The 27,267-nt window shown below is 45.1% G+C and overlaps 1 protein-coding gene across 1 annotated transcript in view; it reads left to right on the top strand.

Annotated features, from left to right (window-relative positions):
- The window catches only part of col4a4 (collagen, type IV, alpha 4), a gene marked incomplete at its 5' end in the record, with an annotated part of 174,636 nt that overhangs the window by 79,896 nt on the left and 67,473 nt on the right, over positions 1–27,267 (top strand). The window contains one exon of the mRNA XM_084309776.1: positions 26,170–26,313. Within this exon, the coding sequence (XP_084165902.1) occupies positions 26,170–26,313 (144 nt within the window). The remainder of the gene's footprint in view (positions 1–26,169; positions 26,314–27,267) is intronic.

Here is a 27,267-nt window from a genome sequence, read left to right as displayed (position 1 = left end):
GAAGCTAACACTAAAGACACTAACATGTGTAGGAGTGAGAGGAAGCTAACACTAAAGACACTAACATGTGAAGGAGTGAGAGGAAGCTAACACTAAAGACACCTGTAACATGTGTAGGAGTGAGAGGAAGCTAACACTAAAGACACTAACGTGTGTAGGAGTGAGAGGAAGCTAACACTAAAGACACTAACGTGTGAAGGAGTGAGAGGAAGCTAACACTAAAGACACTAACATGTGAAGGAGTGAGAGGAAGCTAACACTAAAGACACTAACATGTGAAGGAGTGAGAGGAAGCTAACAATAAAGACACTAACATGTGAAGGAGTGAGAGGAAGCTAACACTAAAGACACCTGTAACATGTGAAGGAGTGAGAGGAAGCTAACACTAAAGACACTAACATGTGTAGGAGTGAGAGGAAGCTAACACTAAACACACCTGTAACATGTGTAGGAGTGAGAGGAAGCTAACACTAAAGACACTAACATGTGAAGGAGTGAGAGGAAGCTAACACTAAAGACACTAACATGTGTAGGAGTGAGAGGAAGCTAACACTAAAGACACTAACATGTGAAGGAGTGAGAGGAAGCTAACACTAAAGACACTAACATGTGAAGGAGTGAGAGGAAGCTAACACTAAAGATACTAACATGTGAAGGAGTGAGAGGAAGCTAACACTAAAGACACTAACATGTGAAGGAGTGAGAGGAAGCTAACACTAAAGATGTAACATGTGAAGGAGTGAGAGGAAGCTAACACTAAAGACACTAACATGTGAAGGAGTGAGAGGAAGCTAACACTAAAGACACTAACATGTGAAGGAGTGAGAGGAAGCTAACACTAAAGACACCTGTAACATGTGAAGGAGTGAGAGGAAGCTAACACTAAAGACACCTGTAACATGTGAAGGAGTGAGAGGAAGCTAACACTAAAGACACTAACATGTGAAGGAGTGAGAGGAAGCTAACACTAAAGACACTAACATGTGAAGGAGTGAGAGGAAGCTAACACTAAAGACACCTGTAACATGTGAAGGAGTGAGAGGAAGCTAACACTAAAGACACTAACATGTGAAGGAGTGAGAGGAAGCTAACACTAAAGACACTAACATGTGAAGGAGTGAGAGGAAGCTAACACTAAAGACACTAACATGTGAAGGAGTGAGAGGAAGCTAACACTAAAGACACTAACATGTGAAGGAGTGAGAGGAAGCTAACACTAAAGACACCTGTAACATGTGTAGGAGTGAGAGGAAGCTAACACTAAAGACACTAACATGTGAAGGAGTGAGAGGAAGCTAACACTAAAGACACTAACATGTGTAGGAGTGAGAGGAAGCTAACACTAAAGACACTAACATGTGAAGGAGTGAGAGGAAGCTAACACTAAAGACACTAACATGTGAAGGAGTGAGAGGAAGCTAACACTAAAGATACTAACATGTGAAGGAGTGAGAGGAAGCTAACACTAAAGACACTAACATGTGAAGGAGTGAGAGGAAGCTAACACTAAAGATGTAACATGTGAAGGAGTGAGAGGAAGCTAACACTAAAGACACTAACATGTGAAGGAGTGAGAGGAAGCTAACACTAAAGACACTAACATGTGAAGGAGTGAGAGGAAGCTAACACTAAAGACACCTGTAACATGTGAAGGAGTGAGAGGAAGCTAACACTAAAGACACCTGTAACATGTGAAGGAGTGAGAGGAAGCTAACACTAAAGACACTAACATGTGAAGGAGTGAGAGGAAGCTAACACTAAAGACACTAACATGTGAAGGAGTGAGAGGAAGCTAACACTAAAGACACCTGTAACATGTGAAGGAGTGAGAGGAAGCTAACACTAAAGACACTAACATGTGAAGGAGTGAGAGGAAGCTAACACTAAAGACACTAACATGTGAAGGAGTGAGAGGAAGCTAACACTAAAGACACTAACATGTGAAGGAGTGAGAGGAAGCTAACACTAAAGACACTAACATGTGAAGGAGTGAGAGGAAGCTAACACTAAAGACACCTGTAACATGTGAAGGAGTGAGAGGAAGCTAACACTAAAGACACTAACATGTGAAGGAGTGAGAGGAAGCTAACACTAAAGACACTAACATGTGAAGTAGTGAGAGGAAGCTAACACTAAAGACACCTGTAACATGTGAAGGAGTGAGAGGAAGCTAACACTAAAGACACTAACATGTGAAGGAGTGAGAGGAAGCTAACACTAAAGACACTAACATGTGAAGGAGTGAGAGGAAGCTAACACTAAATACACTAACATGTGTAGGAGTGAGAGGAAGCTAACACTAAAGACACTAACATGTGAAGGAGTGAGAGGAAGCTAACACTAAAGACACTAACATGTGAAGGAGTGAGAGGAAGCTAACACTAAAGATACTAACATGTGAAGGAGTGAGAGGAAGCTAACACTAAAGACACTAACATGTGAAGGAGTGAGAGGAAGCTAACACTAAAGACACCTGTAACATGTGAAGGAGTGAGAGGAAGCTAACACTAAAGACACTAACATGTGAAGGAGTGAGAGGAAGCTAACACTAAAGACACTAACATGTGAAGGAGTGAGAGGAAGCTAACACTAAAGACACCTGTAACATGTGAAGGAGTGAGAGGAAGCTAACACTAAAGACACCTGTAACATGTGAAGGAGTGAGAGGAAGCTAACACTAAAGACACTAACATGTGAAGGAGTGAGAGGAAGCTAACACTAAAGACACTAACATGTGAAGGAGTGAGAGGAAGCTAACACTAAAGACACCTGTAACATGTGAAGGAGTGAGAGGAAGCTAACACTAAAGACACTAACATGTGAAGGAGTGAGAGGAAGCTAACACTAAAGACACTAACATGTGAAGGAGTGAGAGGAAGCTAACACTAAAGACACTAACATGTGAAGGAGTGAGAGGAAGCTAACACTAAAGACACTAACATGTGAAGGAGTGAGAGGAAGCTAACACTAAAGACACCTGTAACATGTGAAGGAGTGAGAGGAAGCTAACACTAAAGACACTAACATGTGAAGGAGTGAGATGAAGCTAACACTAAAGACACTAACATGTGAAGTAGTGAGAGGAAGCTAACACTAAAGACACCTGTAACATGTGAAGGAGTGAGAGGAAGCTAACACTAAAGACACTAACATGTGAAGGAGTGAGAGGAAGCTAACACTAAAGACACTAACATGTGAAGGAGTGAGAGGAAGCTAACACTAAATACACTAACATGTGTAGGAGTGAGAGGAAGCTAACACTAAAGACACTAACATGTGAAGGAGTGAGAGGAAGCTAACACTAAAGACACTAACATGTGAAGGAGTGAGAGGAAGCTAACACTAAAGATACTAACATGTGAAGGAGTGAGAGGAAGCTAACACTAAAGACACTAACATGTGAAGGAGTGAGAGGAAGCTAACACTAAAGACACCTGTAACATGTGAAGGAGTGAGAGGAAGCTAACACTAAAGACACTAACATGTGAAGGAGTGAGAGGAAGCTAACACTAAAGACACTAACATGTGAAGGAGTGAGAGGAAGCTAACACTAAAGACACTAACATGTGTAGGAGTGAGAGGAAGCTAACACTAAAGACACCTGTAACATGTGAAGGAGTGAGAGGAAGCTAACACTAAAGACACTAACATGTGAAGGAGTGAGAGGAAGCTAACACTAAAGACACTAACATGTGAAGGAGTGAGAGGAAGCTAACACTAAAGACACTAACATGTGAAGGAGTGAGAGGAAGCTAACACTAAAGACACTAACATGTGAAGGAGTGAGAGGAAGCTAACAATAAAGACACTAACATGTGAAGGAGTGAGAGGAAGCTAACACTAAAGACACCTGTAACATGTGAAGGAGTGAGAGGAAGCTAACACTAAAGACACTAACATGTGTAGGAGTGAGAGGAAGCTAACACTAAAGACACTAACATGTGAAGGAGTGAGAGGAAGCTAACACTAAAGACACCTGTAACATGTGTAGGAGTGAGAGGAAGCTAACACTAAATACACTAACGTGTGTAGGAGTGAGAGGAAGCTAACACTAAAGACACTAACGTGTGAAGGAGTGAGAGGAAGCTAACAATAAAGACACTAACATGTGAAGGAGTGAGAGGAAGCTAACACTAAATACACCTGTAACATGTGTAGGAGTGAGAGGAAGCTAACACTAAAGCCACTAACATGTGTAGGAGTGAGAGGAAGCTAACACTAAAGACACTAACATGTGAAGGAGTGAGATGAAGCTAACACTAAAGACACTAACATGTGAAGGAGTGAGAGGAAGCTAACACTAAAGACACCTGTAACATGTGAAGGAGTGAGAGGAAGCTAACACTAAAGACACTAACATGTGTAGGAGTGAGAGGAAGCTAACACTAAAGACACTAACATGTGAAGGAGTGAGAGGAAGCTAACACTAAAGACACCTGTAACATGTGTAGGAGTGAGAGGAAGCTAACACTAAAGACACTAACGTGTGTAGGAGTGAGAGGAAGCTAACACTAAAGACACTAACGTGTGAAGGAGTGAGAGGAAGCTAACAATAAAGACACTAACATGTGAAGGAGTGAGAGGAAGCTAACACTAAATACACCTGTAACATGTGTAGGAGTGAGAGGAAGCTAACACTAAAGCCACTAACATGTGTAGGAGTGAGAGGAAGCTAACACTAAAGACACTAACATGTGAAGAAGTGAGAGGAAGCTAACACTAAAGACACTAACATGTGAAGGAGTGAGAGGAAGCTAACACTAAAGACACCTGTAACATGTGTAGGAGTGAGAGGAAGCTAACACTAAAGACACTAACATGTGAAGGAGTGAGAGGAAGCTAACACTAAAGACACTAACATGTGAAGGAGTGAGAGGAAGCTAACACTAAAGACACTAACATGTGTAGGAGTGAGAGGAAGTTAACACTAAAGACACTAACATGTGAAGGAGTGAGAGGAAGCTAACACTAAAGACACTAACATGTGAAGGAGTGAGAGGAAGCTAACACTAAAGACACTAACATGTGTAGGAGTGAGAGGAAGCTAACATTAAAGATACCTGTAACATGTGTAGGAGTGAGAGGAAGCTAACACTAAAGACACTAACATGTGAAGGAGTGAGAGGAAGCTAACACTAAACACACCTGTAACATGTGTAGGAGTGAGAGGAAGCTAACACTAAAGACACCTGTAACATGTGAAGGAGTGAGAGGAAGCTAACACTAAAGACACTAACATGTGAAGGAGTGAGAGGAAGCTAACACTAAATACACTAACATGTGTAGGAGTGAGAGGAAGCTAACACTAAAGACACTAACATGTGAAGGAGTGAGAGGAAGCTAACACTAAAGACACTAACATGTGTAGGAGTGAGAGGAAGCTAACACTAAAGACACCTGTAACATGTGTAGGAGTGAGAGGAAGCTAACACTAAAGACACCTGTAACATGTGAAGGAGTGAGAGGAAGCTAACACTAAAGACACTAACATGTGAAGGAGTGAGAGGAAGCTAACACTGAAGACACTAACATGTGAAGGAGTGAGAGGAAGCTAACACTAAAGACACTAACATGTGAAGGAGTGAGAGGAAGCTAACACTAAAGACACTAACATGTGAAGGAGTGAGAGGAAGCTAACACTAAAGACACCTGTAACATGTGTAGGAGTGAGAGGAAGCTAACACTAAAGACACCTGTAACATGTGTAGGAGTGAGAGGAAGCTAACACTAAAGACACCTGTAACATGTGTAGGAGTGAGAGGAAGCTAACACTAAAGACACCTGTAACATGTGAAGGAGTGAGAGGAAGCTAACACTAAAGACACTAACATGTGAAGGAGTGAGAGGAAGCTAACACTAAAGACACTAACATGTGAAGGAGTGAGAGGAAGCTAACACTAAAGACACTAACATGTGAAGGAGTGAGAGGAAGCTAACACTAAAGACACTAACATGTGAAGGAGTGAGAGGAAGCTAACACTAAAGACACCTGTAACATGTGTAGGAGTGAGAGGAAGCTAATACTAAAGACACCTGTAACATGTGAAGGAGTGAGAGGAAGCTAACACTAAAGACACTAACATGTGAAGGAGTGAGAGGAAGCTAACACTAAAGACACTAACATGTGAAGGAGTGAGAGGAAGCTAACACTAAAGACACTAACATGTGAAGGAGTGAGAGGAAGCTAACACTAAAGACACTAACATGTGAAGGAGTGAGATGAAGCTAACACTAAAGACACTAACATGTGAAGGAGTGAGAGGAAGCTAACACTAAAGACACCTGTAACATGTGAAGGAGTGAGAGGAAGCTAACACTAAAGACACTAACATGTGAAGGAGTGAGAGGAAGCTAACACTAAATACACTAACATGTGTAGGAGTGAGAGGAAGTTAACACTAAAGACACTAACATGTGTAGGAGTGAGAGGAAGCTAACACTAAAGACACTAACATGTGTAGGAGTGAGAACGGAAGCTAACACTAAAGACACTAACATGTGTAGGAGTGAGAGGAAGCTAACACTAAAGACACTAACATGTGAAGGAGTGAGAGGAAGCTAACACTAAAGACACTAACATGTGAAGGAGTGAGAGGAAGCTAACACTAAAGACACTAACATGTGAAGGAGTGAGAGGAAGCTAACACTAAAGACACTAACATGTGAAGGAGTGAGAGGAAGCTAACACTAAAGACACTAACATGTGAAGGAGTGAGAGGAAGCTAACACTAAAGACACTAACATGTGAAGGAGTGAGAGGAAGCTAACACTAAAGACACTAACATGTGAAGGAGTGAGAGGAAGCTAACACTAAAGACACCTGTAACATGTGTAGGAGTGAGAGGAAGCTAACACTAAAGACACTAACATGTGTAGGAGTGAGAGGAGGCTAACACTAAAGACACTAACATGTGTAGGAGTGAGAGGAAGCTAACACTAAAGACACTAACATGTGTAGGAGTGAGAGGAAGCTAACACTAAAGATGTAACATGTGTAGGAGTGAGAGGAAGCTAACACTAAAGACACCTGTAACATGTGTAGGAGTGAGAGGAAGCTAACACTAAAGACACCTGTAACATGTGAAGGAGTGAGAGGAAGCTAACACTAAAGACACTAACATGTGAAGGAGTGAGATGAAGCTAACACTAAAGACACTAACATGTGAAGGAGTGAGAGGAAGCTAACACTAAAGACACTAACATGTGAAGGAGTGAGAGGAAGCTAACACTAAAGACACTAACATGTGAAGGAGTGAGATGAAGCTAACACTAAAGACACTAACATGTGAAGGAGTGAGAGGAAGCTAACACTAAAGACACCTGTAACATGTGAAGGAGTGAGAGGAAGCTAACACTAAAGACACTAACATGTCAAGGAGTGAGAGGAAGCTAACACTAAAGACACTAACATGTGTAGGAGTGAGAGGAAGTTAACACTAAAGACACTAACATGTGTAGGAGTGAGAGGAAGCTAACACTAAAGACACTAACATGTGTAGGAGTGAGAGGAAGCTAACACTAAAGACACTAACATGTGTAGGAGTGAGAGGAAGCTAACACTAAAGACACTAACATGTGAAGGAGTGAGAGGAAGCTAACACTAAAGACACTAACATGTGAAGGAGTGAGAGGAAGCTAACACTAAAGACACTAACATGTGAAGGAGTGAGAGGAAGCTAACACTAAAGACACCTGTAACATGTGTAGGAGTGAGAGGAAGCTAACACTAAAGACACTAACATGTGAAGGAGTGAGAGGAAGCTAACACTAAAGACACTAACATGTGAAGGAGTGAGAGGAAGCTAACACTAAAGACACTAACATGTGAAGGAGTGAGAGGAAGCTAACACTAAAGACACTAACATGTGAAGGAGTGAAAGGAAGCTAACACTAAAGACACTAACATGTGAAGGAGTGAGAGGAAGCTAACACTAAAGACACCTGTAACATGTGTAGGAGTGAGAGGAAGCTAACACTAAAGACACCTGTAACATGTGTAGGAGTGAGAGGAAGCTAACACTAAAGACACTAACATGTGTAGGAGTGAGAGGAAGCTAACACTAAAGACACTAACATGTGTAGGAGTGAGAGGAAGCTAACACTAAAGACACTAACATGTGAAGGAGTGAGAGGAAGTTAACACTAAAGATGTAACATGTGTAGGAGTGAGAGGAAGCTAACACTAAATACACCTGTAACATGTGTAGGAGTGAGAGGAAGCTAACACTAAAGACACTAACATGTGAAGGAGTGAGAGGAAGCTAACACTAAAGACACTAACATGTGAAGGAGTGAGAGGAAGCTAACACTAAAGACACCTGTAACATGTGAAGGAGTGAGAGGAAGCTAACACTAAAGACACATGTAACATGTGTAGGAGTGAGAGGAAGCTAACACTAAAGATACCTGTAACATGTGTAGGAGTGAGAGGAAGCTAATACTAAATATGTAACATGTGTAGGAGTGAGAGGAAGCTAACACTAAAGACACTAACATGTGAAGGAGTGAGAGGAAGCTAACACTAAACACACCTGTAACATGTTGTTGTGGCTGATGGTTGTTTAACACAGCAGGAGACGATATTTCCAATTTTAACAAGTAGGTAATTTATTTAGGAAAAGAAGTTCTTAACAGCAAAAGCTATGGATCGAGCAGAGGATCACCACAGCTTGAACAAAAAACACTCTACCCCTCAATCCCTCTGCTTGTCCCCTAAATCCCCTCTCAGTCCTGCCCCCACATGACAGATATGATGACGTGTCATATCATGTCAGATATGACATGACGTTCATTAAGATGACACGTAGATTTAACATCGGAGAGAGATAAAAACATTAAGAACATCGAAGAGAGATAAAGACATTAAGAAGAACATAGATTTAGATAAAAACATTAAGAACATCGAAGAGAGATAAACAAGATATGATGTACACACACGATATGATGTAAAACATTAAGAACATCGAAGAGAGAGTGAGATGTGTGTGTGTGTGTGTGTGTTTGTGTGTGTGTGTGTGTGTGTATGTGTGTGTGTGTCTGTGTGTGTGTGCGTCTGTGTACAGACGTGTGTGTATTGTATGTGTGTATTGTGTGTGTGTGTCTGTGTGTGTGTGCGTCTGTGTACAGACGTGTGTGTATTGTATGTGTGTATTGTGACACAGGGAATGTGTGTGTGTGTGTGTGTGTCGGTGTGTATGTCTGTACGACTGTGTGTGTCTGTGTGTGTGTGTGTGTGTCGAAGAGAGAGTGAGATGTGTGTGTGTGTGTGTGTGTTTGTGTGTGTGTGTGTGTATGTGTGTGTGTGTCTGTGTGTGTGTGTGTCTGTGTGTCTGTGTGTGTGTGCTGTGTCTGTGTGTGTGTGCTGTGTATGTGTGAAAGAGAGAAAAGACACAAGATTAGAGCACACGATATGATGTACTGAAATGTCCATCTGCCTATCTTGAGGTTGTTTTAAGAACATCAGCCAGACTGTCGCCCTAGTGTCTTTGAGCCCTGCTAGTTGACCTATATTAAACTAGTCAAGACTAACCCCTTTCCTACCTCCACCCCCGTATACACATTTTCCACAACATTCCCCCATTTGGGGCTATCCCTAGTCCCACCCAAATCATATAACCAAGAAAATGTGAACGTCTAACTAAACGAGAAACCACAATTATATAATAAAAGTTTAAATGCCTAATCTAAACCAGAAACCTTACTTCATTCACTGGACCCCTAACGGACCAACAAAGGCTGACTACCGTTCTTACCAAAACACAAAACCGTTCCAAACAAGAGTAATAATAAAACATCAACAAAATACCCCAATTTATAATCCTAACCTGACAGACAAATCCCCCTAACCTCCACCGCTTACCAAATGAGCCACAGTTCCGGCCGGAAACCGCGACTCTCATCAGGGAAAGGAGAAGTTGACCGTCAGAACTAAACATAGAACATCCCTCCCAAAGAAAAAATGACATTGTCTCTTCCATAACATTGAGTCCCAGTGTCCATCGCTCAGCCCCCCTTCCATGCCCACGCCATAGTCTCCTCACCGTATTGCCAAAAGTCACATTTTGCCAATACAGCAACCACCACGCCACACCTCCAGTCCCCGTAGAAGCATGTCCCCATGCCTGGACGGGAGGCGCTGGTCCCGACCTCACCACGTGTCCCCCATCTTCGACGGGAGGTGCCCATCTTGCCCACTGCGTTAGCCCCCCCCCTTTGTCCCTCCAGTCCCCAGAACCGATCCCCAGACCACTTCTTCTCAATGCTTCCTCAGGCTCAGAACCGACACTCTGCCGATGCCCCTTCCCATTCCGGTTTGACCAGGACCACGAGTAAAATAAACAAAAAATAATAAAAAAAAAAAAAATAATGCAATGATTTTCAATGGTTGCAATCTCTATGCCGAAGGATCATTAGAAAATCAGACTAAAATTCCTAGTTAAAGGAATAAACCAACAAAACTGCACTCAGACCATCCCCCGTCACTCTTAAAGGAAAGAACCAACAAAAAGAAAATGTCCCTACCTCACCATACCCCTAATCCTCTATCCCCTCGTCTCCCTCTAAGGCAGCATAAAGCTGAGGATATGGCCCGATTTGTGGCTCAATCTCTTTCTGTCCCACCATTTGGCTCGTTACGTGTGAAGTTACCAGCCTACCCAAGAGAGGCATACCACAACAGAAAAGGAGAACCAATATCAACCCTGCCACCCCAATGGATATCCCCGTCTGCATCACTATGCTTCCCCACTGTCCCAATCTTTCCAACACCCCACTCCCCCACCATTCTTCATTCCGGCCAGAATTCCCCCTCAACTCCTCCCTCAAATCCTTCAGCTTAGCCATGGCCTCGGAGAATTTTCCCCTGGCCCCACATTCGTCGGAATGAATGTGCAGCAGTACTGTCCAAACATGGAACAGACTCCACCCTTCTCCGCCATTAACCAGTTCAGAGCCTGTCTATTCTGCCACGCCACCGTACTGGTCGCGTGCATCTGGTCCCCCATTGCATCCAACGCCTCCTCGGTGTAGTTGAGATACCGCTGCTGATTGTAAAACAAATAGTTGATCCACCCGGTGTTCTTATTGACCGATATCCATGGCAGAATAGACTCAAACCCTGCCGCAATCTCATTCTTAGCCATGAACTCGGCTGGAATGCCCCTTGGCTGTCCTATGCTGTCCAGATACACCCTTGGGTCTGCCTTGTAGCTACGCTTCGTTCGAGAGATAGGAGACTCAGAAGGTCCTTCCGTCACTGATAATGGTAGGACCACCATTGGCATGATCGCCTGAACCCGGGCACATCTACCTGACCAATCTAAAGGAAGTGTATTCCTCAACCTCCTACCGCCGCAGAGCCAGTATTGATCCGCCAGTGCCATATCCTGGACATGAAAAGGGCAAGCTACAGGCCGTGGGTTGGTATCCACTCCCTTTAACACGACCCCGTGTCCACACTTTCCTTCTTTCGTGCAGTTAGTCGTGATGCTCCAAATAGTAGTGCACCGCCCCTCTGCCACCTCCCCTACGTCCCGGGTCCCCTCCTTTTGCAAGCACTCGAAATCCTTGGTCAGCCATAGTTTGACACCTCTGGGTATTGGCAACCCCGTCGCTACCCCCTGCACACGTACATCCAATTTCCTACAACGTTCCCGCATAGTGACATCCTTGAAATCCGTGACGTTTCCTGCCGCCTTAAAACGACTAGAGCCGAGAAACCCCAAACACTCTGCCTCGCACCAAGGGCGACTATTATGGGGCCCCTCCCATGCCTCTGCGTCCCTGTCACACTGAGCCCAACTGAACTTCGTGCCCTTCACCAGCAGCCTATCCGGACGTGCCTTGGAGCAGACATAACAATCCTCTATCTGATTCTGCGCGCTCGTGTACTGGACCCACTTAAACCACTCATTCCCTAAAGCCGCCCTATACATCGGGTCAGCCTCCGGGTCTTCCTCGTCATAGTCATAGTCGCCCCCATCTTGTTCCCCGGAAGGAAGCAAACCCCTCAACCTGGCCCAGAGTGAGCCCACTGAGTCCCTCAACGTTCCGGCTGTCCTCTGGAACATATCCTGTCCCCCCACCTCTTCCGACTCAGTGTCCTTGACCTCCCTTTTTCCCCTCACCCCTGTCCCCTGTGATTGGTTCGGGACAGGCTCAACCCTCCTATCTACCCCCACAACCCGATCCTTGTTAGTATAATGGTAAGTATCCCCGCCTGTAACGGGGGAATGGTCAAAATCAAAAACATGCCCTTGCGGTCCTACGGGAAACACCCCTTTTGGTTGTAGTCTTATCTTCTCCCCCCCTTCCTCGATGGAGGGCAGAGGGGGCGCCTGATTCTGAGCCTGGTCATGAAAGCCTGCCGGTACTTGAGCCTGAGCGGGACCCCGTGGGACTCCTACCCACTCAAACCCGTCATCCTCAAGGACGGGTCGACCGTGACGGTTCTCAATGACGTCGTTGTGCCCGGCCGACCGTCCGCACACTGCTGCCAACATCTGCGGGAGCATCAGCAGGCACTGCACCCTCCAGTTGCCGTCTCGGACCCTCCATGTCGGGTTCTGCATAACTGCGATCGATTGTATCCCCCAAGAGATCGCCGCTGGCCTTTATGCAGTGATTGAAGTGGAACCAGGTCGCTGATCCTTTGACTTGGACTGCCGTTCCAGTCGATCGGATCACCTCGTACGGGCCCTCTCTCCGGGGTGATGACCACTTTCTCTTGTGGACCTTTACGAAGACCAGGTCCCCAGGGATCAGTCTCGGTTTGGTGGCTTCCTTCTCCGCCTCCTTCACCCCCTTTTTCTCCTTTCTCTGCTCCTGTCGAAACACAGCTTCATGTATTTTAGTCACTTGCTGAAGATATTTTTTCAGATCTTGCTCAAAAATATCTAATGCCGGGCCCCTAGCCAGGTGTCTAAATGGCGGTGCTGGCATGCTGCGGCCTGTAAGCATTTCATGCGGTGTTAGCTGTGTTTGGCGGTTTACGCTGCTTCTAATAGCCATCAGAGCAAGTGGCAAAGCATCAATCCAGTTAAGCTTAGTTTGCATACAGATTTTCAACAGTTTGTTTTTAATGACCAGATTGGCCCTTTCCACCTTTCCCTGCGACCCGGGACTATAGACACAGGAAAGGCGCTGTTTTATACTTAATTTCTGCATCAGCCCTTTAACCACCTTGTCGATGAACTCGCGGCCATTATCGCTTTGTAATATCGTGGGAATTCCAAATCTCGGAATGACCTCGCGACACAGGAACTTGATCACTGTGTCCGCGTTCTTGTGTTTAGATGGAATGGCCTCAATCCAGCGACTAAAGCAGTCTTCTACTACCAGGAGGTATCGTTTGCCCTGCACTGGCGTTATCATATCCGTGTAGTCCATAATCAGATGTCTGAATGGTCCCTCAGGGAGGGGTGTGTAAGCCGCCACTGTCGGTACTCCTTTGCGCACATTGCCCTGTAAGCATGTTAAACACCTTGCTAGTGTAACGTCAATTTGTGCCTGAAGCTTTGGGGACCAAAATCCCATTTTCGTGATTCGTTTCAGGGTCTCTGCTCTTCCACAGTGATCAACACCATGAGCCTCAGGTATCACCAAGGACAGAAGATCGATGGAGGCGACTATCAAACCGTTATGACTCCTCCACAGACCATCTGCCCCCCTTACAGCCCCCCTCTCCGTCCACGACTGTTTCTCGGCCTGCGTGGCTGAGTCCTGAAGATCACTCAAATTATCCTCAGTTACCTCAGTCGTCAGTTCGGCCGCAAACATCAGAACAGCCGTGGACGGCACCGCAGCCGCCGCCTTCGCGGCCTCGTCCGCCGCGTTGTTTCCCGTCGTCACAAAGGACAGGTCTTTTCTGTGTGCCTGGCACTTTACGATAGCAATGCTTTTGGGCAACTTTACAGCCTGAATAAGCGCCACAACCTGCTTGTGGTGAAGGATCGGTGAGCCGTCCGATTTCTTAAAGCCTCTTGCCTTCCAAATGGCCGCGAATAGGTGGCATACGCCATGCGCATACGCAGAGTCTGTAAAGATGTTAACCGTGCGATCTTTAGCTATTATGCATGCTTCTGTTAGTGCTATTAGTTCTGCAAGCTGGGCCGAACATGGTTGCATGCATTGTCCGGCCTTTCTTGTTAGTGTTTCTCCGTTAGGTTTGCACTGTACGACGGCGTATCCTGACCTTAAATTTTCCCCCTCCCGATAGCAGGACCCATCCACAAAAAGTGAGAGTTCTGCTATCGCGAGCGGGTCGACTCCCAAATCAGGACGGAGTTTCACGAAAGCCTGTACCTCCACCTCGCACTCATGCGGTTGACCCTCGCTCGGGAGTGGTACCAGATCCGCCGGGTTACTGCCGTGGCATGTTTTTATCGTAACGTCCGAGTACTGCAGGAGCCTCATGTAAGCCTGTTGCCGTTGGCTGGTCAGAACAAATTTGCCTCTTTCAATCAAGTTTGCCAATTTGTGATGTGTCCAAATGCAAATGTCATATCCCATTGTCACGGCCGTTGCCTTCTCATACATCAAATGTGCTGCGGCCAGGGCCTGATAACAAGGTGGCAGACCCTGCTCTACCGGCGAAAGAGCTCTAGAGTAATATGCTATCGGTTGTTTTTTCCCACTCACCCCCTGTGTTTGAGTCAGGACAGCTGTCGCATGCTGCGCTCTATGTGAGACGAATAGGTGGAAACACTTCTCATAATCCGGCAGCGCCAGGGCAGGGGCCTGTAACAACAGACGCTTAATGTTTATGAACGCGTCCTCCCCCTCCTCGGTCCATGTCAAGGGAGCGCGAAGCTTGTCTGTACCCGCCTCTTTTATCATCATCCTCAACGACGCTGTCGCTATCGTATAGTCCTCCACCCACTCAGAGCTGTACCCAGTCATCCCTAAAAACGTCATCATCTGTCGGACCGTCAATGGCCTAGGTGCCTTGGATACAGCTTCGAGTTGCGTGGGTGAGATGTTTTTTATGCCCTTTTGAATGACGCGAGACAAGTACTCAACTTTTGGCTGGCAGTACTGCAGTTTTGAACGGGATGCCTTGTGGCCTCCCACGGCCAATCCACTCAAAACTTTGATGGAGTCCTCATGGCACTGCTGACGTGTATCCGAGCAGATTAGAATGTCATCTGCATACAGTAAAACCGTGCTGAGTAGTGTGTCGCACACTCCTTGCAAGTCTTCCTTGAGCGCCTTCGAGAAGTAATGCGGCGAGTGCGCGAACCCTTGTGGCAACCGGGTGTAAGAGTATTGTTTCCCCCTGTGGGTAAAAGCAAACAGATACTGAGACTCTTTTTCCAATGGAACACTGAAGAATGCCTGCGTGAGATCAATGACCGTATAGTACTGCGAGCTACTCGGGATGTTTGTCAGGAGGGTGTGTGGATTAGCGACTTCCGCCTCTGGTCCAGACACCACGTCGTTCACCGCCCTCAAATCGTGTACCAGTCTGTACCTAGCCCTGTCCGCCTTTAGCACTGGGTGGATAGGTGTATTACATCTGGATTTGAAAGGGACGAGCACTCCCCCCTTTAACAGTCCCTCAATCTGATGTGATATAGCTTCCTCCGACTCTGGCTTCATTGTATACTGTCTGATAAAGGGTGGTCTACAACCCTTCTTTAACCTGACCTTCACTGGCTGTGCCGACAATATTAGACCCACATCTGTGTCGTGTTTTGACCACAACCGTTCCGGGGTGCGCGCCAACATGTCCTGTTCCAGCAAAGCATCCGCCTCTGGAATAACGCAAGGGTCTCCTGGTAATCTGATTACTTGTGGTTTTGCCAAAACTGAAAAGGAAATCATTATTTTTATGAAACTCCCATCTGCGCTGTTCCAAATTAGCGGAGATTCCGTGGAGACCCACCTTTGAGTCTCGGATTCCTGTATCATTGAACCTAGATGTTCGGATTCGTAACCAGGATTTATTCTCAGAGTGATGTGTGGGGCGGCGTCTCTTAGTCTATGTTGTTCCCGTAGATACTTACCCGTGTTAACCCTCAACGCCGCGCCCTGTCTCCCTACAATTATCGTAGATGAGTTAATCTGCACCTGCTCGGGCTGTCCCTGCAACCATGCCTTGTTCCTAACTAGGTCACTATTCGTCAAATATTGTAGTGTGCAATGTGCCTCCATGTTTGTTTGTCTAGACTGAGGCAGTTGGGTTTTCAGAAATGGCTCCCAGGGGTCACAGACCCTTTGCAGCTCTGCATCTATGTTGCCCAGCCAGAACACAGTGGCCTCTTTCTCCCCCGTCCCTTGTAGCATCATTTGGTACACGTCTTGTTCAATTTGAATCCCCTCAGGCGTACATAGGATTTTACAGCCTAGTTTACACATTGCATCTCGTCCCAAGAGATTGCGCGGGGTGCTGTCCGAAATTAATACAGGTATTGTTATGGTCTTGTTGTTATACGTCATAGAGATTGGATCTGATGTGGGTATTAATTGTGTTTTTCCCGAGAATCCGACCGTCCGAACATACTGTCCAGACTGGGGTAAGTGAGCGGCGTATTTTTGCTTTATGCAGGAAAAACCTGCTCCAGTGTCTGCCATCATCTCTGTTAATTTGCCCTCCACTAGGACCTGCAGAATAGGTTCTTGCTCAGCTCCCTTGGAAACCACAATCATTTGATTTCCCCCCGTCGCATTCTCTGGGCACCCCTAGTGATTACCCCCCTGGTTTCGGGGCCCTCCTGTCTCCCCCTGGTCGTGGGGCCCTTGTGACTCCCCCTGGCGCACGGGTCTTCCATACTCCGAGCCGGGACGGTATGGTTGCCTACATCTCATTTCCCTGTGTCCCTGCATGCCGCAGTTCCAACAGTGGAAACGGGGAAACTGTTGTTCGTTCCCCGGTCCCTGTGTAAACCGTGGGCCTGATTGCCCATTCCCTGCCTGCCGCCTGGACGCCTGGTTCTGTGAACTATAGCCATAGCTTCTCACTACCTGAGGTGCAGGCGGGGGTCCCTGGTCCTGCATGGGTGGAGAGGTAGCAGATGACACCATTACTGCCTGCAACCTCCTTTGGGGCTGCAGTTGTTGCTGAGTTAACTTCCTTGAGTCATTTCTATCCTGTTCCCTGACTTTCTGCTCCTGAGCCCTTTGCTTCTCCACACTATGTGTTACATGTGCACAGAACAAAGGATAAGTCATGTCCATTAACCCCACCACGTCTTCCAGTCTATTCTTAACCACCTCTGGAAGCCCTCTCATCACACTTTCTCTAAACATCGCCCTCTGCAACGGGTCAATTTCTGGGTTGTGTCCTAGCTCACCTCTCCACTCCTTCAGTATTTTGTTCACATAGGTGCCAGGCCCTTCCGTCTCCATTATGGGGTTGCCCGCCAGTTTTGCCGGATTAATACGTGATGGATATTGATTCCTGAGTTTGTACCACAACGCCGCTCTATGCGCGTTGAATATGTCTCCATCATGGGCCTGCGTGTCGCATGCCACTCGCATCGATGTATCACCCATGATGTCCCGGCAGGCACCAATTCCTAGCAAGCGCGTCAACAGGGATTTGACGTCACCCACTGCTAGCAGAAAAGATGACGTATTTTCCTCAAACTGCGTGATCCACCTGGAGGCTCCTTCTGAAAGGTCCGGTAGTCTTGCTATTATGCCATCGATGTCTAGAGGTGACCATGGCATGTGAAAGATATCGTTCCCCTTTATTAGCAGGGGAAACTGGCCTGTACTTGTCACACTTCCCAGGAATGTAGGGGCGAAAGTCAGGGTTCCTGTAATGTTTCCTTTCTCCTGTGCTGGTTTCGTGTCGTTCTCATCTTCCTCATCAGTCAACAGTTTGGTGTGGCCACACGCCCCGTGTTTCCCTGATGTCTGCTGTGCCATATTTTGACGGGCCTCTTCCTCTATCTTCCTCCCGACTCCCTCCCTCTGCCTGCCCAGGTTCTCTACCTCCTCTTCCTCTGCATCATACAACTTCCGACGTACTGTCTCGCCATATGCCGCCAGGACTTTCGGATAGAGATCCTGCAGGGTCAGTTTGGGGGGGGTATCTCGCCTAAGGGAGGTCTCTGATCTAGCGGAGGTTTCTGACCTAGCGGGGGTTTCTGACCTAGCGGGGGTTTCTGACCTAGCGGGGGTCCCTAATTCCGTCTCCTCATATTCTCCTCTTATTGTCACAGTGCCCACCGGCAATTGCGTGACATAAGGTGGGGATGTTGGTTTCCCTATATCCGTCTCTCTCTGATTTAGCGCTAAAGCTTCCTGCCTGTATGCTCTCCCCTTCTGGGCGTAGAGCTTCATTACCCCCAACTCTTCTGTCCTCTTTTTCAACCTCTTTTTGCTGCTGTCGCCTGGCTTGTGGTTACGAATCATTACATTCATCTCTTCGCATATGTCGAGATCAAAAGTACCTCCGGAAGGCCATTTTGTGTCCCCGGCCTTTGTACGCCTCTGCCAACGGACACCAACCTTGAGAATTAGGTTCTTTATGAGCGGGTTCCGGTCTAACAGTATGTCCTCTGCTGTATGCATCGTTGTTTAGTGTGTATATGTGTTTATTGTGTTGTGTGTGTGTGTGTGGTTGTACTTCAGCTACTACTACTCTACAACTACCACTCCAGGACACAGTTAACCTAGATCTACAGTTACTACTACTCTACAACTACCACTCCAGGACACAGTTAACCTAGATCTACTACTACTACAGCTACTACTACTCTACAACTACCACTCCAGGACACAGTTAACCTAGATCTACTACTACTCTACAACTACCACTCCAGGACACAGTTAACCTGGATCTACCAGGACACAGTTAACCTAGATCTACAACTACAACGCTACTACAACTCGGTGTGTGTGTGTCTGTGTGTGACTGTGTGTGTGTGTGTGTGTGTGTGTGTGTATGTCGGTGTGTGTGTCTGTGTGTGTGTGTGTGTGTATGTGTGTATGTCGGTGTGTGTGTGTGTTTGTGTGTGATTGTGTGTGTGTGTGTGTGTGTGACTGTGTGTGTGTGACTGTGTGTGTGTGCGTCACAACCCGCTGTCTACCGGGACACAGGAATGTGTGTGTGTGTGTGTGTCGGTGTGTGTGTGTCTGTGTGTGTGTGTGTGTGTGTGTCTTTGCTGTGTGTGTGTGTGTGTGTGTGTGACTGTGTGTGTGTGTGTGTGTGACTGTGTGTGTGTGTGTGTGTGTGTGACTGTGTGTGTGTGCGTACTGTGTGTGTGTGTGTGTCACAACCCGCTGTCTACCGGGACACAGGAATGTGTGTGTGTGTGTGTCGGTGTGTGTTTGTCTGTGTGTGTGTGTGTGTGTGTGTGTGTCTTTGCTGTGTGTGTGTGTGTGTGACTGTGTTGTGTGTGTGTGTGTGTGTGTCTGTGTGTGTGTGTGTGTGTGTGTGTGTGTGTGTGTGTGTGTGACTGTGTGTGTGTGTGTGTGTGTGTGACTGTGTGTGTGTGTGTGTGTGTGTGTGACTGTGTGTGTGTGTGTGTGTGTGTGTGTGTGTATGTGTGTATGTCGGTGTGTGTGTGTGTGTTTTCTACCACCAGGGGTCAGCAAACCCAAGAGAGAAAGAGATGTGATGAGTCTGTATGCTACACCTTGGCCCACCAACAGGGGTCAGCAAACCCAGGAGAGAGAGAGAGAGAGAGAGAGAGAGAGAGAGAGAGAGAGAGATCAGGGGCCTGATCTCTGATCCAAGCCCTACTTTTTCCCAACCTGGTGCGTCCTATTGGGGTGTAATAGCTAACTTTTTAAGCGATGGGGGGTGTGTGTGTATTGTATGTGTGTATTGTATGTGTGACTGTGTGTGTGTGTGTGTGTGTGTGTGACTGTGTGTGTGTGTGTGTGTGACTGTGTGTGTGTGCGTGTGTGTGACTGTGTGTGTGTATTGTATGTGTGACTGTGTGTGTGTGTGTGTGTGACTGTGTGTGTGTGCGTGTGTGTGACTGTGTGTGTGTACGTGTGTGTGACTGTGTGTGTGTGTGTGTGTGTGTGTGTGTGTGTATTGTATGTGTGACTGTGTGTGTGTGTGTGTGTGTGTGTGTGACTGTGTATGTGTGCGTGTGTGTGACTGTGTGTGTGTGCGTGTGTGTGCCCAATAGTGCAAACAAGCTAGAGTCTCGTCTCACGCTGCCCAAATTGTTTTTTTTCTTTTTTTTTTTTTACTCTCTGCTCATATTATCACAGCTAGCCTCTCTGTAGCAACAACTTCACAAGCCAATAAGAAAACGAACAATAGTGTATCCGTAAACGTAATTAGTTTGACACAGAGAATGCCAGCCGTAATAGTGTGTTTTGAATAACAGCAGAGCGGCACCAGTTTTTGTTTTGAAAATTGAGAGTCTTATCTACAGAGGACAGAAGGCACAGTTATGTGTGTATGTGGAGAGTGTCGTAAAGGGATCAGGGAAAGGGGTCAGGGAGAAGTTTGAACAGATGGAAAAAAATTTGACCAGAGGTCGAAAACATGCAATTAAAATTGATTAGTGGCGCACTTATAGCCTGTTAAAAGAGGAATCGCCCTAGTGTAAACACCTCACCAGTCGTGTTCGTTTTAGCCGTCCATCCAGACCTCGTCACACAGTCAGCTCAACTTTTTCCTCCCTCAGAATCTCTTACGGATATTCTAATCAAAAGCAAAAATGCTCACCTGTGTTTGTTTGTCGACACCGCCAGAATTTCTACGGGAGAGGTCCGGAGCTGGCCGTGTGAGGGGGCCCGGCAGGGCGGTCTACAGGTCAAGGGTCACCAAATGTTGTGGCTGATGGTTGTTTAACACAGCAGGAGACAATATTTCCAATTTTAACAAGTAGGTAATTTATTTAGGAAAAGAAGTTCTTAACAGAAAAAGCTATGGATCGAGCAGAGGATCACCACAGCTTGACCAAAAAACACTCTACCCCTCAATCCCTCTGCTTGTCCCCTAAATCCCCTCTCAGTCCTGCCCCCACATGACAGATATGATGACGTGTCATATCATGTCAGATATGACATGACGTTCATTAAGATGACACGTAGATTTAACATCGGAGAGAGATAAAAACATTAAGAACATCGAAGAGAGATAAAGACATTAAGAAGAACATAGATTTAGATAAAAACATTAAGAACATCGAAGAGAGATAAACAAGATATGATGTACACACACGATATGATGTAAAACATTAAGAACATCGAAGAGAGAGTGAGATGTGTGTGTGTGTGTGTGTGTGTTTGTGTGTGTGTGTGTGTGTATGTGTGTGTGTGTCTGTGTGTGTGTGCGTCTGTGTACAGACGTGTGTGTATTGTATGTGTGTATTGTGTGTGTGTGTCTGTGTGTGTGTGCGTCTGTGTACAGACGTGTGTGTATTGTATGTGTGTATTGTGACACAGGGAATGTGTGTGTGTGTGTGTGTGTCGGTGTGTATGTCTGTACGACTGTGTGTGTCTGTGTGTGTGTGTGTGTGTGTCGAAGAGAGAGTGAGATGTGTGTGTGTGTGTGTGTGTTTGTGTGTGTGTGTATGTGTGTGTGTGTCTGTGTGTGTGTGTGTCTGTGTGTCTGTGTGTGTGTGCTGTGTCTGTGTGTGTGTGCTGTGTATGTGTGAAAGAGAGAAAAGACACAAGATTAGAGCACACGATATGATGTACTGAAATGTCCATCTGCCTATCTTGAGGTTGTTTTAAGAACATCAGCCAGACTGTCGCCCTAGTGTCTTTGAGCCCTGCTAGTTGACCTATATTAAACTAGTCAAGACTAACCCCTTTCCTACCTCCACCCCCGTATACACATTTTCCACAACAATGTGAAGGAGTGAGAGGAAGCTAACACTAAAGACACTAACATGTGAAGGAGTGAGAGGAAGCTAACACTAAAGACACCTGTAACATGTGAAGGAGTGAGAGGAAGCTAACACTAAAGACACCTGTAACATGTGAAGGAGTGAGAGGAACCTAACACTAAATATGTAACATGTGTAGGAGTGAGAGGAAGCTAACACTAAAGACACTAACATGTGAAGGAGTGAGAGGAAGCTAACACTAAAGACACCTGTAACATGTGTAGGAGTGAGAGGAAGCTAACACTAAAGACACTAACATGTGTAGGAGTGAGAGGAAGCTAACACTAAAGACACCTGTAACATGTGTAGGAGTGAGAGGATGCTAACACTAAAGATGTAACATGTGAAAGAGTGAGAGGAAGCTAACACTAAAGACACTAACATGTGAAGGAGTGAGAGGAAGCTAACACTAAAGACACTAACATGTGTAGGAGTGAGAGGAAGCTAACACTAAAGACTAACATGTGAAGGAGTGAGAGGAAGCTAACACTAAAGACACTAACATGTGAAGGAGTGAGAGGAAGCTAACACTAAAGACACTAACATGTGAAGGAGTGAGAGGAAGCTAACACTAAAGACACTAACATGTGAAGGAGTGAGAGGAAGCTAACACTAAAGACACTAACATGTGAAGGAGTGAGAGGAAGCTAACACTAAAGACACTAACATGTGTAGGAGTGAGAGGAAGCTAACACTAAAGACACTAACATGTGAAGGAGTGAGAGGAAGCTAACACTAAAGACACTAACATGTGAAGGAGTGAGAGGAAGCTAACACTAAAGACACTAACATGTGTAGGAGTGAGAGGAAGCTAACACTAAAGACACCTGTAACATGTGAAGGAGTGAGAGGAAGCTAACACTAAAGACACTAACATGTGAAGGAGTGAGAGGAAGCTAACACTAAAGACACCTGTAACATGTGTAGGAGTGAGAGGAAGCTAACACTAAAGACACTAACATGTGAATGAGTGAGATGAAGCTAACACTAAAGACACCTGTAACATGTGAAGGAGTGAGATGAAGCTAACACTAAAGACACCTGTAACATGTGTAGGAGTGAGAGGAAGCTAACACTAAAGACACTAACATGTGAAGGAGTGAGATGAAGCTAACACTAAAGACACCTGTAACATGTGAAGGAGTGAGATGAAGCTAACACTAAAGACACTAACATGTGTAGGAGTGAGAGGAAGCTAACACTAAAGACACCTGTAACATGTGAAGGAGTGAGAGGAAGCTAACACTAAAGACACTAACATGTGTAGGAGTGAGAGGAAGCTAACACTAAAGACACTAACATGTGAAGGAGTGAGAGGAAGCTAACACTAAAGACACTAACATGTGAAGGAGTGAGAGGAAGCTAACACTAAAGACACTAACATGTGAAGGAGTGAGAGGAAGCTAACACTAAAGACACTAACATGTGTAGGAGTGAGAGGAAGCTAACACTAAAGACACTAACATGTGTAGGAGTGAGAGGAAGCTAACACTAAAGACACTAACATGTGTAGGAGTGAGAGGAAGCTAACACTAAAGACACTAACATGTGAAGGAGTGAGATGAAGCTAACACTAAAGACACTAACATGTGTAGGAGTGAGACGAAGCTAACACTAAAGACACCTGTAACATGTGAAGGAGTGAGAGGAAGCTAACACTAAAGACACTAACATGTGAAGGAGTGAGAGGAAGCTAACACTAAAGACACTAACATGTGTAGGAGTGAGAGGAAGCTAACACTAAAGACACTAACATGTGTAGGAGTGAGAGGAAGCTAACACTAAAGACACTAACATGTGTAGGAGTGAGAGGAAGCTAACACTAAAGACACCTGTAACATGTGAAGGAGTGAGAGGAAGCTAACACTAAAGACACTAACATGTGAAGGAGTGAGATGAAGCTAACACTAAAGACACTAACATGTGAAGGAGTGAGAGGAAGCTAACACTAAAGACACCTGTAACATGTGTAGGAGTGAGAGGAAGCTAACACTAAAGATACCTGTAACATGTGTAGGAGTGAGAGGAAGCTAACACTAAATATGTAACATGTGTAGGAGTGAGAGGAAGCTAACACTAAAGACACTAACATGTGAAGGAGTGAGAGGAAGCTAACACTAAAGACACCTGTAACATGTGGAGGAGTGAGAGGAAGCTAACACTAAAGACACCTGTAACATGTGAAGGAGTGAGAGGAAGCTAACACTAAAGACACTAACATGTGAAGGAGTGAGAGGAAGCTAACACTAAAGACACTAACATGTGAAGGAGTGAGAGGAAGCTAACACTAAAGACACTAACATGTGAAGGAGTGAGAGGAAGCTAACACTAAAGACACTAACATGTGAAGGAGTGAGAGGAAGCTAACACTAAACACACCTGTAACATGTGAAGGAGTGAGAGGAAGCTAACACTAAAGACACCTGTAACATGTGTAGGAGTGAGAGGAAGCTAACACTAAAGACACCTGTAACATGTGTAGGAGTGAGAGGAAGCTAACACTAAAGACACCTGTAACATGTGTAGGAGTGAGAGGAAGCTAACACTAAAGACACTAAGATGTGAAGGAGTGAGAGGAAGCTAACACTAAAGATGTAACATGTGAAGGAGTGAGAGGAAGCTAACACTAAAGATGTAACATGTGAAGGAGTGAGAGGAAGCTAACACTAAACACACCTGTAACATGTGTAGGAGTGAGAGGAAGCTAACACTAAAGACACTAACATGTGAAGGAGTGAGAGGAAGCTAACACTAAAGACACCTGTAACATGTGTAGGAGTGAGAGGAAGCTAACACTAAAGACACTAACATGTGAAGGAGTGAGAGGAAGCTAACACTAAAGACACTAACATGTGTAGGAGTGAGAGGAAGCTAACACTAAAGACACCTGTAACATGTGAAGGAGTGAGAGGAAGCTAACACTAAAGACACCTGTAACATGTGAAGGAGTGAGAGGAAGCTAATACTAAAGACACTAACATGTGAAGGAGTTAGAGGAAGCTAACACTAAAGACACTAACATGTGAAGGAGTGAGAGGAAGCTAACACTAAATACACTAACATGTGATGGAGTGAGAGGAAGCTAACACTAAAGACACCTGTAACATGTGAAGGAGTGAGAGGAAGCTAACACTAAAGACACAAACATGTGAAGGAGTGAGAGTAAGCTAACACTAAAGATGTAACATGTGTAGGAGTGAGAGGAAGCTAACACTAAAGACACTAACATGTGTAGGAGTGAGAGGAAGCTAACACTAAAGACACCTGTAACATGTGAAGGAGTGAGAGGAAGCTAACACTAAAGACACTAACATGTGAAGGAGTGAGAGGAAGCTAACACTAAAGACACTAACATGTGTAGGAGTGAGAGAAAGCTAACACTAAAGACACTAACATGTGAAGGAGTGAGAGGAAGCTAACACTAAATACACCTGTAACATGTGAAGGAGTGAGAGGAAGCTAACACTAAAGACACTAACATGTGAAGGAGTGAGAGGAAGCTAACACTAAATACACTAACATGTGATGGAGTGAGAGGAAGCTAACACTAAAGACACCTGTAACATGTGAAGGAGTGAGAGGAAGCTAACACTAAATACACTAACATGTGATGGAGTGAGAGGAAGCTAACACTAAAGACACTAACATGTGAAGGAGTGAGAGGAAGCTAACACTAAAGACACCTGTAACATGTGAAGGAGTGAGAGGAAGCTAACACTAAAGACACTAACATGTGAAGGAGTGAGAGGAAGCTAACACTAAATACACTAACATGTGATGGAGTGAGAGGAAGCTAACACTAAAGACACCTGTAACATGTGAAGGAGTGAGAGGAAGCTAACACTAAATACACTAACATGTGAAGGAGTGAGAGGAAGCTAACACTAAAGACACCTGTAACATGTGAAGGAGTGAGAGGAAGCTAACACTAAAGATGTAACATGTGTAGGAGTGAGAGGAAGCTAACACTAAAGACACTAACATGTGTAGGAGTGAGAGGAAGCTAACACTAAAGACACTAACATGTGTAGGAGTGAGAGGAAGCTAACACTAAAGACACTAACATGTGTAGGAGTGAGAGGAAGCTAACACTAAAGATGTAACATGTGAAGGAGTGAGAGGAAGCTAACACTAAAGACACTAACATGTGAAGGAGTGAGAGGAAGCTAACACTAAAGATGTAACATGTGAAGGAGTGAGAGGAAGCTAACACTAAAGACACTAACATGTGAAGGAGTGAGAGGAAGCTAACACTAAAGACACTAACATGTGAAGGAGTGAGATGAAGCTAACACTAAAGACACCTGTAACATGTGTAGGAGTGAGAGGAAGCTAACACTAAACACGCCTGTAACGTGTGTAGGAGTGAGAGGGGAGGCAGGCAGAGACGGGTCTCACGGGGGTCCTGGCCGCAGTGGAATCCCAGGGTCCTCTGGGAGGAAAGGAGAGAGGGGCTTCGATGGCCGACCCGGAGGACTGGGACAGGACGGACTCAAGGGAGAGAAAGGTAATAACCAGTGTAATAGGGAGGTGTAGTGGTTACGTCATTGCTGTTTCCTCCCGGTCCACCATCTTAAAAACGCAATGTATTTTCCCATTGCCCATTTCTAAAGCATCTCGTTTAAAACAAATAAAGCATGAACATTTGCATGGTGTACCTTTCTGTGCATATTCATCCACAATCTATAGCTCAACACGAAAATATTCGCAATTAATCGATAAAAAAATTGCTGAATTTTATTTCAACCAAAAATGCTTAAACAATAATGTTAGTGATAGAAGGGAACTCATTTTGTGCAAAAATGGAAAGCTTTTCAATGTTCGTGAGGCAGAATTGTTACAATAGCCGATAATCCATTTTCCCAATGATAAATCCCTATACGGGTGGACCTCGCGGGCGGTCCAAAGTGATGTCAGACTACACCTGCCTATAACCAGTGACATGTAGTATATCATGTATATGTGCGACATCACCAGAGATGACCAGATGATAATATATTATATAAATTAGGGATGCACCGAATGGGTAATTCTTGGCCGAAACCGATACCGAAAATAGGAAACAGTTGGCCGAAAACCGAATGCCGAAAGGCCGAAAATGATTAATATAAATGTATATATATATTTTTCCAGCTACCTGATTATGGCAAAAGACATGATTATGGCAAAACTTTACTTAAATCATATTAATAATCACTATTATGGGCCCATAAAACATTTATTCAGCACTTTTGAATGCATACATTAATTCCAGACTGACTGCTGGAAGATTGTACAATTTAAACATTTTCTCTTTGCATACAACAAAATGTGCATTAAAGTCAAATGCATTTTCTTTTCTCTGTAGGATAACTACAACAAAGTGCATTCTGAACAAAGCCAAGGTGCTTTAAAACTGCATAAAGATCTGCATAAAGACACACACACGAGAGGGAAAATAGCTTATAGCAGATTTAATGAT

Source organism: Notolepis coatsorum, assembly GCF_963971535.1.
Source record: "Notolepis coatsorum genome assembly, chromosome: 1".
In the NCBI taxonomy this organism is placed as follows: Eukaryota; Metazoa; Chordata; class Actinopteri; order Aulopiformes; family Paralepididae; genus Notolepis; species Notolepis coatsorum.
The sequence above is the reverse complement of the archived record's forward strand: the minus strand, read 5'-3'. Positions and strand labels throughout refer to the sequence as shown.